This window comes from Asparagus officinalis, chromosome 1, assembly GCF_001876935.1.
Source record: "Asparagus officinalis chromosome 1, Aspof.V1, whole genome shotgun sequence".
Lineage (NCBI taxonomy): Eukaryota > Viridiplantae > Streptophyta > Magnoliopsida > Asparagales > Asparagaceae > Asparagus > Asparagus officinalis.
This window is the reverse complement of record NC_033794.1, coordinates 104,594,460-104,610,863: the sequence shown is the minus strand read 5'-3', so window position 1 is coordinate 104,610,863 and position 16,404 is coordinate 104,594,460. Positions and strand designations below refer to the sequence as shown.

The 16,404-nt window shown below is 39.3% G+C and overlaps 1 protein-coding gene across 1 annotated transcript; it reads left to right on the top strand.

Moving 5' to 3' along the window:
- On the top strand, positions 7,799-10,736 carry LOC109838649 (protein FAR1-RELATED SEQUENCE 5-like). The gene is made up of 7 exons (XM_020407078.1): positions 7,799-7,861; positions 7,954-8,077; positions 9,034-9,503; positions 9,587-9,954; positions 10,044-10,302; positions 10,381-10,584; positions 10,692-10,736. Exons 1-7 carry the CDS (start codon positions 7,799-7,801, stop codon positions 10,734-10,736), a joined length of 1,533 nt encoding a protein of 510 aa, XP_020262667.1.

Here is a 16,404-nt window from a genome sequence, read left to right as displayed (position 1 = left end):
AGGAGCATTGGGAGTTCTTGACCTTTAAATTTTTAATGAGGCTCTTTTATCTAAATGGATGTCGAAGGCCTTATTACGCAACAGTCTTATAGGAAGGGTTCTTACTTCTTTATACCCCCTCAAAATTTTCTCTAATACACAGAGCTCGTCCATCCTCATCCTTAATTCTCTTCCTTTTGGAATAGCATCCTTTCAATCAAATAGTCTTTTTTGTCTTGTGTGAAGTAGAGTTTAGGGAGGGGCATTTTTTGGCTGGATAATTGGGTATCTCCACCTCCGAAACCTAGGTTTGGCACCCCCTCTCTTGCGGCGTCCTCCTGTTGCGCGCAGCGGAAATTTCGGCAGCACTTCGGTAGCACTTCGGCAGCACAACAAGAGAGTCAGGTCGCAATAAGAATTCTTGTTTCTCAAAGGGAACAAGAATCTGAAGCCTAATATCTCATCAAAGTGAGATATTAGCTCTTCCTCTCATCAGCTCTAGGACTTGGCGTCGAGGGAACCTAAAAAGCTATTACAAATCACCCAAATAGCAGTACAATCAATTTTACGTGGTTCGGCAAATTGCCTACGTCCACGAGGCAAGGAGTGGGGAGATCTACTATTAGAGGGAGAGATTACAACTAGGGTTTACAATCACTCACAATCTAAACCCTCACACAAACTCTCAAATCCCTCACAATATCTCTCTACAAAAGGCTGCACAAAAAAACAAAGAAGAGACTGCACAAATTTTTCTCCCGCAGTCACCCGACAAAACAAATTCGTGCTCTCTTTGTTGCAGCCGCCTAACACCCAAAAAAAACTCCTTAGCTTGCACGAAAACCTAAAACAAACAAATCAAGTGTTATATATAAATGATTAGTGGGCCTTCGTTCGTGGCTTCATGCGGAACATCAAAACCGAAACCGAGTCGGTTTTGTTCTCTTCGTACGCGGACAGAATTGTCACGTGGGTGGGGGCCCACGTCCGCTCACAATTCTCCACCTCGGTGAAGTTTTCCCAAAACTGAGCCGACACCAAAGCAATCAAATGTCCCACTTGTTGTGACCAGTACGAACTCAATCCACAACAAGTCGAGAACCCGAACGAGAGCCCAAATAATCTCACCCCCATTAAAATCAACTAATCCAAACCGGCTGCATCTGAAAGACTGCCTACGTATCCTCTTGCCCAAGGAATCAAGGCTGCATCTGAAAGACTGCCTACGTATCCTCTTGCCCAAGGAATCAAGCCGAACGTAGTTCACCAAATGACCGCCAACGGCCTCAACAATCACGAATATGCAACAAGTTTCGACAATGATCAAACTTGTTGCTCGGAACCACCTTAGTGAGCATATCCGCCGGATTATCCTTCGTGTAGACTTTAACAATCTCCACATCACCATCTTCAAGAACATCTCGAACGAAGTGATAACGAACATCAATGTGCTTCGTCCTCACATGAAAAACATGATTCTTTGCCAAATAGATAGCACTCATGCTATCACAATGAATAGTGACGGACCTCTGCGATATACTAAGTTCCTCCAAGAGTCCTTGAAGCTAAATAGCCTCCTTCACAGTCTCCGTAACTGCCATATACTCTGCCTCTGTCGTAGACAAAGCCACCGTCGACTGTAAGGTGCATCTCTAATACACAAGCGCACGGGTCAAAGTAAACACATACCCCATCGTAGACCGGCGTTTATCCAAATCCCCGGCATAATCCGAATCAACATAACCAATGCATAGCTGCCCACCTGTAGTGTCCCGCTCATAAACCAAACCAACATTGAGCGTACCTCGAATGTACCTCAAAATCCATTTCACAGCGTCCTAATGACCCACTCCTGGATCGTGCATGTATCTCGATACCATGCTTACTGCCTGTGATAAATCTGGTCTCGTACATACCATCGCGTACATCAAGCTCCCAACCGCACTCGCATATGGAGTCTTCGACATTAACTCACGATCTTCAATTGACTTTGGTGAAAGACCAACTGAAAGCTTCAAATGGGCTCCCAAAGGTACACCAGCTAGATTCGTATCCATGCTAACATGGAATCGCTGTAGAACCTTCTTCAAATAAGCCATCTGTGTCAAATAAATTCTGCCCTTCTTCTTGTCTCTGCCGATCTCCATCCCTAGAATGCGCTTCGCCTCACCCAAGTCTTTCATCTCAAACTCATTTGATAGCTGAACTTTCAATTCATCTATAGCCGACTTGGAAATAGAGGCAACCAACATGTCATCGACATAGAGCAACAAATAAATGTACGCACCTCCTTTCAACTTGCGGAAATATACGCAATGATCAAACTGGCTCCGAGTGTACGATGACCAATCATAAAACCATCGAATCGCCTATACCATTGTCGAGGAGACTGCTTCAAACCGTATAGCGATTTCTTCAGTTTGCAAACTAAATTTTCCTTCCCTGCAGTTCGAAATCCCAATGGCTGAGTCATATATATTTCTTCATCAAGATCACCATGAAGAAATGTCGTCTTCACATCCAACTGATCTAACTCCAAACCATACTGTGCCACCAAAGCTAGCAGAATCCGAATCGAAGAGTGCTTCACCACCGGAGAGAAAATCTCATTATAGTCAATACATTCCTCCTGTGCATAGCCCTTCGCAACCAACCTAGCTTTGAACCTCAATGGAGTGCCCTCAATGCCCTCCTTTTTCGTGTATACCCACTTGTAACCAATGGCCTTCCGCCCCTTTGGAAGCTCAATAAGCTCCCATGTATCGTTCTTATGAAGAGATTCCATCTCCTCCTGCATAGCCACTTGCCACGAATCAGCCTCCGAACTCTGCTCGGCCTCTCCGAATGTAGTAGGCACTAACTCATCGATACTCTCCACCGGAAGTGCATACACAACTGTGTCGGCATACCGTGCTGGCATCTGTATGTTTCTCCTCTGTCCCCTAGCCGCAATAGAATCCTGAACCTGAGCCGTCGGTTCCTGATCCTGCACATTTGTACTCGTATCCTCCGTGTCACCGTCATGCTCGCCTGGCGTCACCTCAGTCGGCACCTACATGGATACTGTACCATCTGGACAATGTGGAGCTGCATCGATCTCCACCACCTGCGATATCTCCTCCGTCGGGTCGCTCTCCACCTGATGATACTCAGCACAATCTTCTTATCAACTGGATCCCAAAGCTTGTATCCCTTTACACCACGCTTGAATCCTACAAATATGGCCTTCCTGGCTCGATGTTCTAATTTATCAGTTCTAACATGATAATATACAGGACACCCAAATACCTTGAGCTGGTCATAGTCATGTGCTGGATTTCCCGACCACATCTCCATAGGGGTTTTCCCCTCAATCGCAGATGAAGACAGCCTATTAATGAGGTGGCTCGCATATGTAGGTGCCTCAGCCCAAAAGATCTTCTCTAAACCACTCTACGACAATAAGCATCGGATCTTCTCCAGTAAAGACCGATTTAATCTCTCTGCCACCCCATTCTGCTGCGGTGTATGACTAACCGTGAAGTGCCTCTCTATGCCCTCATCTCGACATAGCTGCAGAAAGGGGTCTGATGTGTACTCGCCGCCGTTGTCGGATCGCAACATCTTGATCTTTCTCCCAGTCTGCAGTTCCAATCTCTTCTTCCACTCCACAAACAAATCTAGGACTTCACTCTTCTTCGTCATGGTGTACACCCAACAACGCCTAGAATAGTCATCTACAAAAGTGACGAACCAATGTCTACCACCAAGTGATGCAGACTTAGTGGGACCCCAAACGTCTGTGTGCACGTAATCCAGGATGCCCCTCATCTGATGAATGGCAGTCCCGAACTTCACCTTTGTCTTCTTGCCAAGAACACAGAACTCAATCTTCCCACTCTTGGCTCCCTTTAATAGCTCCTGCTTACACAATGCTTGCAGTGACTTTTCACCTGTGTGCCCCAACCTATAGTGCCAAAGTCTGCTCATGTCCGCTTCTGAAATAGCCAAAGCAACCTGGCCAATCTCGGTGCTTCCCTTCAGATAATACAAATTCCGATTGCGGACTCCCTTCATCACCACCAATGATCCCTTAGTAACCTTCGCTACAGCGTTTTCGAAAGTCACCTTGAATCCCTTCGCCTCCAAAGCTCCAACTGAGATAAGATTTTTCTTCAGTTGAGGAACAAATCTCACCTCCTTCAACTCACGGACTACTCCATCGTGCATCCTAATCCGCACGGTACCTATTCCACAAACGCCACAGGATTGATCATTTCCCATGACAACAACACCCCCGTCGACTTTCTCAAAAGATGCAAACCAGTCTCGCCTAGGAGTCACATGAAAAGTAGCGCCAGAATCAAGCATCCAATCTAATGCATCCACATGGTTCACCTCCGGAGTAATCAGTAGCGAAAAGCACGAATTATTAGAATCATCGTCTTTCGCAATATTCACCTCATTGGACTTCGGGCCCTTTTTCTTGTCATTCTCTTTCTCCTTGAGCTTCGGGCAGTCTCTCTTCCAATGTCTCTGCTCCTTACAGAATGCACATTGGTTCTTTGCTAATTGGTGGCGGCCTCTAGACTTTGACCTTCCTCTATTACCACCTTTCGGATATGGGCTTCTACCTCTCGTCGATATGGGCTTCACCTCACATGAAGTGCTAGCACGGGAAGTCTCCTTGTCCTTCCTCCTCAAATCGTAATTGGTCAATGCGTTAGTCACTTCACTATAGCTGATAGAAGATCTCCCGTTTAACAAAGTGAGCACGAAGGTATCATACTCTTCATCCGGTAAGGAGCCCAACAAAATAATCGCCTTGTACTCATCCGATATCTTCTCATCAACATTCGCCAAATCTGACAACAACTTAGTGTAGTTGTTCACATGAGCCGCTAGCGAGGTGCCTCTGGACATCTGAAATCTGAAGAGTCTTCGCAGCAAGTGGAACATGTTCTCAACACTCTTTGTGAGATACTTGCTGTTGAAAATTTCCCACATCTTCATTGCAGACGTCACCCCAATCACATCATATTTTAGCTCATGTTCCAAACAGGACCTGATCACCCCACAAGCGTTCCCATTCATCTTCTCCCATACCGCCTCATCATATTTAGGTGGCCTCTCGTGGACCATGATGGTCTCTTCCAAGTTCTGAGCATTGACATGATGGTCTCTTCCAAGTTCTGAGCATTGAGCGCATCCTGTACGTCGCTCATCCACAAACCAAAGTTAATTTTTCCGTCATACTTCACCACACTAATTGAGCGCATCCTGTACGTCGCTCATCCACAAACCAAAGTTAATTTTTCCGTCATACTTCACCACACTAATTTTAGTATTCTGAAAACCAACTTGTATTGTACTTGCCATCGATTTGTTACTTTCTCCTTCTTCTCTCATTGCGAACTAACTCCAAATTGTAGAGAAAGAACAAATTTGATAGAAATTAGGAACCACCCAACTGAACCCTAGATCGGATTCCAAATAGATCTCCTATCCACACGAGGAAAGCGAAATCTCCAACGGCAATTCCTAATGCCATCTCCACCGAAGCCTAGAACTCCAAGAACCAATCTTCACACAAAATCTTCCTCCACCAAAAAAACCTAGATCTGAAATCTGGGCTCTGATACCACTTGTTGGGCGCAGCGGAAATTTCGGCAGCGGAAATTTCGGCAGCACTTCGGCAGCACAACAAGAGAGTCAGGTCGCAATAAGAATTCTTGTTTCTCAAAGGGAACAAGAATCTGAAGCCTAATATCTCATCAAAGTGAGATATTAGCTCTTCCTCTCGTCAGCTCTAGGACTGCGCGTCGAGGGAACCTAAAAAGCTATTACAAATCACTCAAATAGCAGTACAATCAATTTTACGTGGTTCGGCAAATTGCCTATGTCCATGGGGCAAGGAGGGGGAGATCTACTATTAGAGGGAGAGATTACAACTAGGGTTTACAATCACTCACAATCTAAACCCTCACACAAACTCTCAGATCCCTCACAATATCTCTCTACAAAAGGCTGCACAAAAAAACAAAGAAGAGACTGCACAAATTTTTCTCCCGCAGTCACCCGACAAAACAAATTCGTGCTCTCTTTGCTGCAGCCGCCTAACACCAAAAAAAAAAAACTCCTTAGCTTGCACGAAAACCTAAAACAAACAAATCAAGTGTTATATATAAATGATTAGTGGGCCTTCGTTCGTGGGCTTCATGCGGAACATCAAAACCGAAACCGAGTCGGTTTTGTTCTCTTCGTACGCGGACAGAATTGTCACGTGGGTGGGGGCCCACGTCCGCTCACACCTCCTTCAGCAGCTATCCAACAGGAAAATTAAAGAGCATATGATTGCTGTTTTGGATGACTTTCGACCCTCGAACTCCTAATAAGAACGTCCCTCTCTGGCCTTTAACCCCATCGGTCTCATTCACGGTAAACTCTTGAGCATCTTTTCTTTTCCTGCGTGATAGCAAAGGGAGTATGGGAATTTTATTCACATAGAACGGGTCTGAATCTACATAGTTTAACTTCTCATCTATTATAAAATAAACGGCAAGGGATGTTTCTTTCCTAGTGTTTCCGGGGAGCAAGAGACGACTCCATTTTTGACGGGGTTAATTAAGTTGGAAATTATGAAGATCATCGTTCATAGTGCTCGCTTTCGTTCTATATGGTCAGCTACCCATTCTTCGAAGACGGCAATAATGATCAAAGCTGTTATAACATTAACGAACTTACAGGATTCGACTGGGGTGATGATGAGTTCACCTTGGCGGCGTAGCCAATTTAACATTGTCAGCTCGTCCTTTAATTTGTTTTCGGACTTCTTTTCATTTTACTTGTAAACATAATGTTGATGAACATGGCTATGGATGTTTCTCGTGGGGATCGATGCTTGATCTGTGTATGTTCCACCTTAGATTACTATATTTTAAATGAGTTTATGTGCCGCTAATGTTCTTATGACTTGCGCTGGGTGACAACTAACATCCACTCCTCGTCCTTCATACCACAATTAACTGTTTACTTATCTCCCATTTGAAATATAGTTTACTTGGGGAGATCACATTTCTGCATCCCTATTTTGTATATATTTGTTTATAAATATATATAATCTTTTAGTGAGTAGGGCGATTCCCCTTACATTTTACTTCAAAAAACAAAAGGCAACGAAAAGCTTTGAGCGATTACAATCCTTTTTGGAGGGCCAGAGCCTGATTCAAGAAAAAGTTTGGAACATATTTTTACTTAAGAATTATTAGTTTTTGTTAGTTTTTCCAAACAGATTTAAAATAAAATAGCCTACACACTGTGAGAATATAAAAATATAACTCTCAATCCTCACTATAACTTGAAGTCTTAGTGTACTGGTTAGAGACTTTAAGATGCTATCGAAGTAACTCAGGTTTAAAATCTCACCAATCATAAATTTAATGTGGATTTTATATAAAATTTACTTTGCTACCACACTACAGGCTTCGACTCGTAAAAATAACTTTGGCACGCATAAATTAGTTCAACTAACAAATTAAAGGCCCAACATTTATAGTTAAAAGGCCTACACGTATAATTTAACTACTAATTGGTCAGTATGTATAATTAAGGGCCCAACTACTTCCCAATCCAAAAATGACAATCTTCAATTTGAAAGTAAAATAAATAGAGAGGTTTTTTTTCCGTTTAGCAAGAAAAAAAACAGAGAGGATATGTCAGTGAAAATTAGAATGGTTAATTAAGGATGGACCCCTTGTACTATCGCGCAGATGGACACTTGTATTTTCGGTCAATTGCAGATAGTCTCCTTTTAGTTCTATTATCTAGTGTAAGACGCTTAATGGACAATTTTATGGAGGATTCGGATAATCTCATCCAATGGCTGAGATTAAAGCTGCATAAGGTAATCTGGTAAAGTAAACAGTCCACTAAAGAGAGGTAATTAATGCTTCTGTTATTGAGTTCTCCATTTCCCCATGCAATCTCACGGCTCAGGCAACCCAACAGTCACGAAGAGCAGTTCTCTCTCAATCGGAAATTCGTCCAGCAGCTCTCGTTCGTCGATCATCTTTCTTCAGCTCTCGTTCAGCAAGAAATCGTCAAGCAGCTCTCGTTCAACGTTCTTCAGCTCTCTCGTTCATCGTCCAGCAGCTCTCGTTCATCGTCTAGCAGCTCTCGTTCGGCGTTCTTCAGCTCTCTCGTTCATCGTCCAGCATCTTGCCATTTTTAAACATTTTATGGAGATTTAAATGGAGAGTTTGAATTCAGGTGTGTAGTGTCTAGTTGTTTTGATTGTAATGAATCGCGATTCAGTATTTAAATTCTTAGTCATATGAATTATTATATAGGAGATTACATTCTTAAACATTTTATGGAGATTTAAATGGAGAGTTTGAATTCAGGTGTGTAGTGTCTAGTTGTTTTGATTGTAATGAATCGCGATTCAGTATTTAAATTCTTAGTCATATGAATTATTATATAGGAGATTACATTCTTAAACATTTTATGGAGATATAAATGGAGAGTTTGAATTCAGTTGAACACGTTATAGTTGTTAATCTAGATTAACTGCATTGAATCGAGATTCATTGTTAGAGTTTGCAGTGTTTTTCCTAATTTATTCATTTGTTTACTGCAGTGAATCTGAATTCAATGCAGTGAATCGAGAATAACTCCAGATTAATTTGCAATGATATGAATTCAATAAAGTTAATTGAGATTCACTCCAGTGAATCTAGATTCATTTCGATGAATCCCGATTCAATAAATCAAAACTTAGTCCTATGACTTATTCTCTAGGAGTTTACATTCGTGAACATTTTATGCCAATTTAATTGGAGAGCTTGAATTCATTGAATCCAGAATCACTAAAGAAAACATGGGAATACATTATGAAAAATCATTATATTCTCTAATAACTAGAACGTGTTCAAAGGGATTCACGTGTTTAATGAAGTGAATATGGATTCAATATACTGAATCGAGATTCACTACAGTGAATCGAGATTCATTGCCATGAATCCAGATTCATTATATCAAAATATAGCCATATTATTTATGTTGTTTTATTTTCAGTTGTTGGCAGCAATGAACAAATTAAGGAACCACATGTTATAAATGCATCGGACAGTGATTTTGGGGAAGATGGAATGGACGAAGTTAGCTCGATTCCTTTTGAATCACCAGGTGGTGGTATGTATTGGAAACCTCGGGTTGGAGCTGAATTTAAACCTTATCTAAACCAAAGCTTCCGATCACTAGAGGATGGTATAGAGTTTTACCGAGAGTATGGACGTAAAAGTGGGGTTGAGATCAGACGGCATACAGAGAAGAAACATGAGGACGGTACAGTTCTTCTTAAACACATTATTTGCAGTAGAGCTGGCAGCAATGAATCAAAGATGGATGTTGATTATGAGGATTTTAGTAGCAGTTCGAAAAAGAGAAGGAGAACTGTATCTAGTAGATGTGGTTGCAAAGCTAAAGTTGTTTTTAAGTTTGATGGTTTGAAAGGATATAATGTTCTCTCCTTCGTTGATTTGATGGTTTGAAAGGATATAATGTTCTCTCCTTCGTTGAAGAGCATTCTCATTTTTTGGTCTCCGGTAGTGGGAAACAATTTTTGAAGTCAAATAGAGTTCTCGGTCTCGCACATAAGAAACTTGTATTTGATGCAGCAAAAGCCAACATGGGGCCTAACAAATCATATAACTTTGCTAAGGAGTTGTGTGGAAGTTATTCTAATGTTGGTGCTATGTGTACCGAGTTTAAAAATTGGAGTAGGGATGTGAAGCTTTATATTGGTGATCGAGATGCTCAAATGATCATCGAGAAGTTCACGGATAAGAAGGAGATGAGTGATGGATTTTTCTATGATTATGCAGTTGATGAAGGCGGTCGATTAACTCGCATCTTTTGGGCAGATGTTATTGGGCGAAGAAATTACGATGTATTTGGAGATGTGATATCATTTGACTCTACATATTCCACAAACAAGTAAGATTTTATAGTTAATCTCTTACGATTTTCAATATTGTAATTATATATCATAGTGAATCTTATATTTTTTGTATGTGATACAATAGGTACAACATGAAGTTTGTTCCATTTACTGGTCTCGACAATTATAAGAAGTGTGTTGTATTTGCAGCAGGATTGATAGCTAAAGAGGACATTGATAACTATGTCTGGATTTTTGAGGTATTCATGAAATGCATGATTCGCGAGCCAAAGTGTATTGTTACAGATCAGTGCCCTGCCATGAAGCAAGCTATACCAACCGTCTTTACAGAAGCACGTCACCGTTTGTGCATGTGGCACATCATGAAGAAATTTAACCAAAAGGTAATGAATCCCACATATAAATATAATGAATCCTCATTAGACAAATACTGAATCTTTCGTTATATATTTATATTGTAGTTGGCAAAATGCATTTCGAAGATGGATGATTTCAAGAGGAAGATCAATGCACTGATTTGGAGTATAGATATAGATCCAGCAACATTTGAAGTCGGTTGGAAAGATGTTATGAAAGAATATAAGCTTGAAAGTAATGAATGGTTGTGTGAACTGTATAACATTCGGGAGTCATGGATTCCAGCCTATTATGATGATGATCCAATGGCCGGTTTATTACGGACTACATCAATATCAGAGAGTGAGAACAGTTTCTTTGACAAATTCAACCGTAGATCTGACACATTAATGGAATTTTATCTTCGATATGAGAGTGCTATGGAGAAGCAAAGGCATACAAACGCAAGATTAAACTATGAAGGAACAAAGTCGATGCCAAGAATGGACACGCCATTGTTATTGGAGAGGGATGCAGCAGAGTTGTACACTCGAACAATGTTTTATGAGGTACAGAGTGAGATAATGTCATCTTGTTATGATATGAGTATCAACAGTATATCAGAAGAAGATGGCGTGAAGATTTTTTCCATAAAGGACAAAAAGAGACATGGAAAAATATTTGAGGTAAAACTTAATAATGGATATTGAAACAATAGAAATTGAATATATTTTCAATGCAATGAATCGCGATTCAGTGTAGTGAATCTCGATTCACAACACTGAATCGCTCCGTGCTAATATACATTGCTTTTTTGAATTTTAGGTGAAACACGCTTATTTGAACAATGACGTGCAATGTACGTGTAGGCTGTTTGAGAAAATGGGTATAGTATGTAGACATGGTTTTTTTGCACTGAACCAAGCTGATGTAACAAAGATACCAAGACATCTTGTTGTTAACCGATGGACAAAAGGTGCTGAGATGAGGCATTTATTGCAGTTCAAGGAAATATCAGAACAATGCAATGCAATTGAAGTTACAAATCGTAAGTTGAATGACATAATTGCAGTTCAAGGAAATATCAGAACAATGCAATGCAATTGAAGTTACAAATCGTAAGTTGAATGACATATGGTATGATTTCCAATCCTGTGTGAGTTTGGCAGGTTTAGATGGTGAGAGACTTGACTACCTGGAAGGGAAGTTGAAGGAGCTGAAGCACAGTTTGCGTGAATCTAGTTGGAAATCTGACACACAGAACAAAAATGATGTAATGGAGTTTTTTGTTGGCTCAAAAATACCAGCGGAAGTGATCGTTAAACCTCCCATTGAAGGTAGAAACAAGGGGTGTGGACGGAGAATTGTTGGTGATTATGAGAAATCACTTACTCAACGAAAAAAGAAGGTGCCAAGGCTGTGTAATATGTGCAAAAAAATCGATTTCCATGACGCACGTACATGCCCATTAAAGAAAACAGTACAGCAAAGTGATGTTTAATTTAGTTGTTATATTTCATTTTAGAATCATTTTTATGAATACATTTCTTATGCAAATTGCTGAATTGTGTAATTCTTAACTACATATATTTATTGGATTATTAATCACATGGTTACGATGTGTCATGTTAGTATATTGAATTGAGATATACTCATATAGCAAGTGAATTCCATTATTATTAGTTGTATTATTTAAGCAGGTATGATAAAGTCGTTGTATGCAGTCATCAGTTTGAATTTAATTCGCGTTAAGCGATTCTGGACTAACTATATTGAATCTAGATTGATCGCAGTGAATCTAGATTATCTGATATTGAATTTCGATATCACTATAGGGATTCATTATAATCAATCAAACAATCAAATTACTTGATTGTTTCGGTTTAAATTATTATGGACTAACTATAATGAACAGATTTTCATTTTAGTGAATCTGGATTCACTGATCTGCATATGGATTCACTATAGTGTAGTGACTAAGATAATATCGACTTACTGAATTTTTTAGTGTAGTGAATCGAGATTCACTTTATTGAATCTGGATTCACTATAGTGAACCCAGTTTCAAAATAATAATTTAGTAATAACTTAGGATAATATTGAAACAGTGATCCAAGATTCAATACATACAATCCATAATAAGAACGATCAATTTATTTGTACGTTACATAAAAGCTTGAATTATAACTCACATTATATGATGTAATCGAAATTCTTCCATTTGCATTCACTACCTTCACAGTATTTTCATAAAATCTGAAATAAAACTATGACAAAGCTATTCTCATAAAGCAGTTTTTATATAGAAAAGCAGTTCAACACAAACTAGAGTATTCCATAACATTAAGTGACAATGTACTCAATAACTGTAAACTTCAACATTGAAAATTATGATGATTTCAGAATATCATTTTCTTTGAGATCTTGTGATCTTCCTGGTCTCTTTTTTGAATTTGGCAGTTTCAGCATGGTGCAGTTGGGCTTTCCTGATGACTTCTTTGGCCAATTCATTTGTTGGTTCAGTAAGAATTTGGCAACAATATATAGACCTCAGTCTATGTAGCTGATTTTTTAATCGCTCCTGTCGATATGAATAAAAGTTCAGTTAAAGATTCAGTAGCTATATTCTAAATTTTATTAATACAAAAAGACTAAATGTAAATTATCAACACATTATTAGTTTAAACACTTACACCCTCTCTATGAAAACCAGAGTTCCAATTTGCTGTACCACCGCCCATGTAGGTCTCCATATGTCTCATGACAAAAATAGCACAATCAAATTTGTTTTTGGCCGTTCTCCACTCCATCTCAAGTCTGTCAGGCGTTAATGTATTTATTTCACTCGCCTTGTGATGTTTTTTGTGTGCCAAATATCTCACAAAATTGTGGTGCTGTTTAATCAAAATTAATCATTGTCACATAATAAATCCAAATTATTATACAGTAATGTTTAATGTAATATACAATTTGTTTTGGTTGTTTATATGCAAACAGTATTAATGACATTGAATCACGATTCATTGGATCTAGCTCGCTAGAATTTAATAGAGTTAGTTCACCTGGATTTACTCTAATGAATCTGGATTCATATTAATGAATCTTGATTCATTAGAATTAACTATAGGTAGTGCATAGTGATTATGTGATGTGAACACAGATTCACTAGCTATATTGAATCGAGATTCATAGTAAGATGTGAATCCAGATTCACTAACTCTCTATAGTGAACCCAGATTCACTATAGTGAACCCAGATTCACTATAGTGAACCCAGATTCACTATAGTGAACCCAGATTCACTATTGTGAATCTGGATTCACTCATTACTGTTTTTGGCCAGTAAATGTTTAAAGAACATACGTAAGGTGGAAAAAACATACCAAACCCTCAGGACGACCTTGGTATTTTTCCTTGTAGTCTGGGCAGTTTTTGCTATTGTCAATCAGCTCCATACTTGGATTCTTTAGCCCATAGCACACAATGTAGAAATGCTCAAACGCATTTATGGGGAAGAAGACCTATTTGTCATGAAATTTAATAAGAGATTTTACAGATATAGTTAAAATTGGGCTAAAGAGAAAAAACATTGTATTCTAATCTTTACCATATCAATCTCATTAAACTTCATATGTGGATACAGAGAAAGTTGCTCATCCATCTGGGTAGCAAACCGATTGTATCTCAATTTATCATTGACCTCATCTGTGTGATGAATGTTGCAAAACTGTACAACATAAAACTGGTTAAATAATATGTTACTCAAGTGTTATTTTAAATAAAATAAAGGAAGATACGTACGGTTGTCTCAACATTGCAGAAGAATCTAAGTGGAGAATTTCCAGACTTCATTTGTTCTCTGCTGTTCAAAATATAGGACCAAATGCTGATTACATTTGCCTCAATGTAATAAGGAAAGTCTTGAAAGTAGGTAAGAAACATTCAATTTGTCTCCACTTAAAAACCATTTCACTGAAAAAACAGTAACAATATTCAATTTAATAAAGGGACAAAATACTAAAAATAGTGAATCTCACACCTAATAATAAAATATCAAATAAGTGTTCAGAACTCATAAATTCTCTTCTTCAGCGGTATCATTACCTGAATGCCTTACTTCTCTATGTACCCAATTCCATATGATGCTTTCCAGCTGACTTTGCCTAGCAGTAATCTGAGATACCCTCTGCACCCATGGTGACCGAAGAGACGTTGCAGGTTTCACCATCCTCTTTTCTTCCCCCCTTCCCGCATGTCCCTTATTTTCAGCCAACTGAACTTTCTTACCTTCACATTCATTTACTGCAGCAGCATCTTCAGGTTGTTTATCAGTTCTTCGTACAGATTCATCAATGATTTCAGATTCACAAGCTTTAGCAATCTGAACAACATCAACCATTTCCACTGATTCAGTCTGAGTATCCTGTGTCAGCCCAAGAGAAAAACTAGGTTCCTCAGTCTGTGGGGTACTACATTCGCTGATCTTCCGTCTCACTGGTCTGTCATCCTTTTTCATGCTAACAGACTCTATAATCTTATCAACTTCTTGAATAAACATTGGGGAGATTTGTGTTTGTGGTATATCACCTGATATTGGATCAACAGCAGGGGAACAATGCATATCTCTACTCACCTTGGTGTTCACGTTAGGGGAATCATCAACAATGTTTCCCACAGCTGTTTCATCGTCACAGGTACTTACACGATGTCCACACCCCTGCACAAGAACATTTGAAACTCTTTGTTGAATTTGAAAGAGCTCATTGTCATCGGGGAACAGCTTTCTCATTGTCTCACACTCAGCATCAAATCTATTTTTTTGCAGATTCCAGCTCTGCAGCTCTCCGTTGAACCCTCTCAATACAATCCTACATTTTGAATCACAAACATTGGTCACCATAAATTATTAACATGGCGATAGACAAGTTTCGATAGATTGAGATTACATTCAATGTATTTCAATCAAGATTCAGTAATAGTGAATCCAGATTCATTCCAGTTTCATTTTAATGAATCGAGATTCAGTAATAGTGAATCCAGATTCAGTTCAATAGATCGATATTGAGTATCACTGAATCCGGATTCACTTAACTGAATCTGAATTCAGATTAACTTGATTGATAATCACTGATCTGAAACGAGATTCATTGCTATTAAAATGATTCATTGTTCTGAATCGACATTTAGTTTAAGTGAATCGAGATTCACTCCTACTGAATCTAAAATATATTGAATAAACAAAGTATTCCAACTTATTTTGCTAACCTTTCTAATTGTGTCAACACTTTTAGGAGAGTTTCCAGTAGCACTCTGCATTCGAGATGAAGGTGGAAGTTCAACCCTCTCTGTAAATGCACCTTTGCCAAATGAATTTGTACTTATTTCCTCTGACTGTCTTTCCTTCAAGGTGAAGTCAGTCCATCCTAAAAATGTAGGGGTTGTTCTCTCAACCAACCTCCTACCTTTGAACAGAACCCGATCGGCATAGAACAGCTATAAAGACGGAGATAAGAAATTAAGCACATCAATTAGTAATAATAATGTAAAACTGCTTTAACTGCAGTAATGTAGGAATAAATCAATATTATACAAGTGACTTACAATCAAGAATGCAAGAGGACCCGTGTAGAATTGTTTTGCCGGGTCAACCTTCCACTTGTGGTGGCTATCTATCATTGAGTCAAGCAAGAAAGAACACCAATTGTATTCAGAGCACTGATCAACATCATCACCAAGTACTAGAATCCGTTGGTTAACATACGGATTGCTAAGCGACTGGATCATGCTGTTGTGAAAGAGAACCAAGAAATTCAGTTTAAAAAACAGGTTAACATCAGAACTGTGCTTCAGTTTCTCAGACACAGCCCCTGGAGTAATTTTCCAACGTACTGGAAGCTGGTATACGCTTCCTGCCCAGAGGTAATCCCATCACACTATGTACATCTTCCTCTGTGATACTGATTGATCCTCTGGGAAGATTTAGCGCAACAGATTCACTGTCAAAGGACTGCAGAATCTGGTACCCCAACTGATGTGGCAGTTCCTTTAATCCAAATTGTAAAAGAGCCCAAAGTCCAGCTAGTCTCACCCATTCTTTTTGGGAGTCAGAGAGTGACGAAACCATATCAGAGAATATCTTTGGAGAGACCC

What these genes read in the sequence shown, in the direction of transcription:
- LOC109838649 (XM_020407078.1), top strand. Translation starts at nt 7,799, where the DNA reads ATGGACAATTTTATGGAGGATTCGGATAATCTCATCCAATGGCTGAGA. An exon ending in TGAGATTAAAGCTGCATAAG is followed by an intron (nt 7,862 to 7,953) that starts GTAATCTGGTAA and finishes CTCACGGCTCAG; the next exon opens with GCAACCCAACAGTCACGAAG. An exon ending in TGAAGAAATTTAACCAAAAG is followed by an intron (nt 10,303 to 10,380) that starts GTAATGAATCCC and finishes TTTATATTGTAG; the next exon opens with TTGGCAAAATGCATTTCGAA.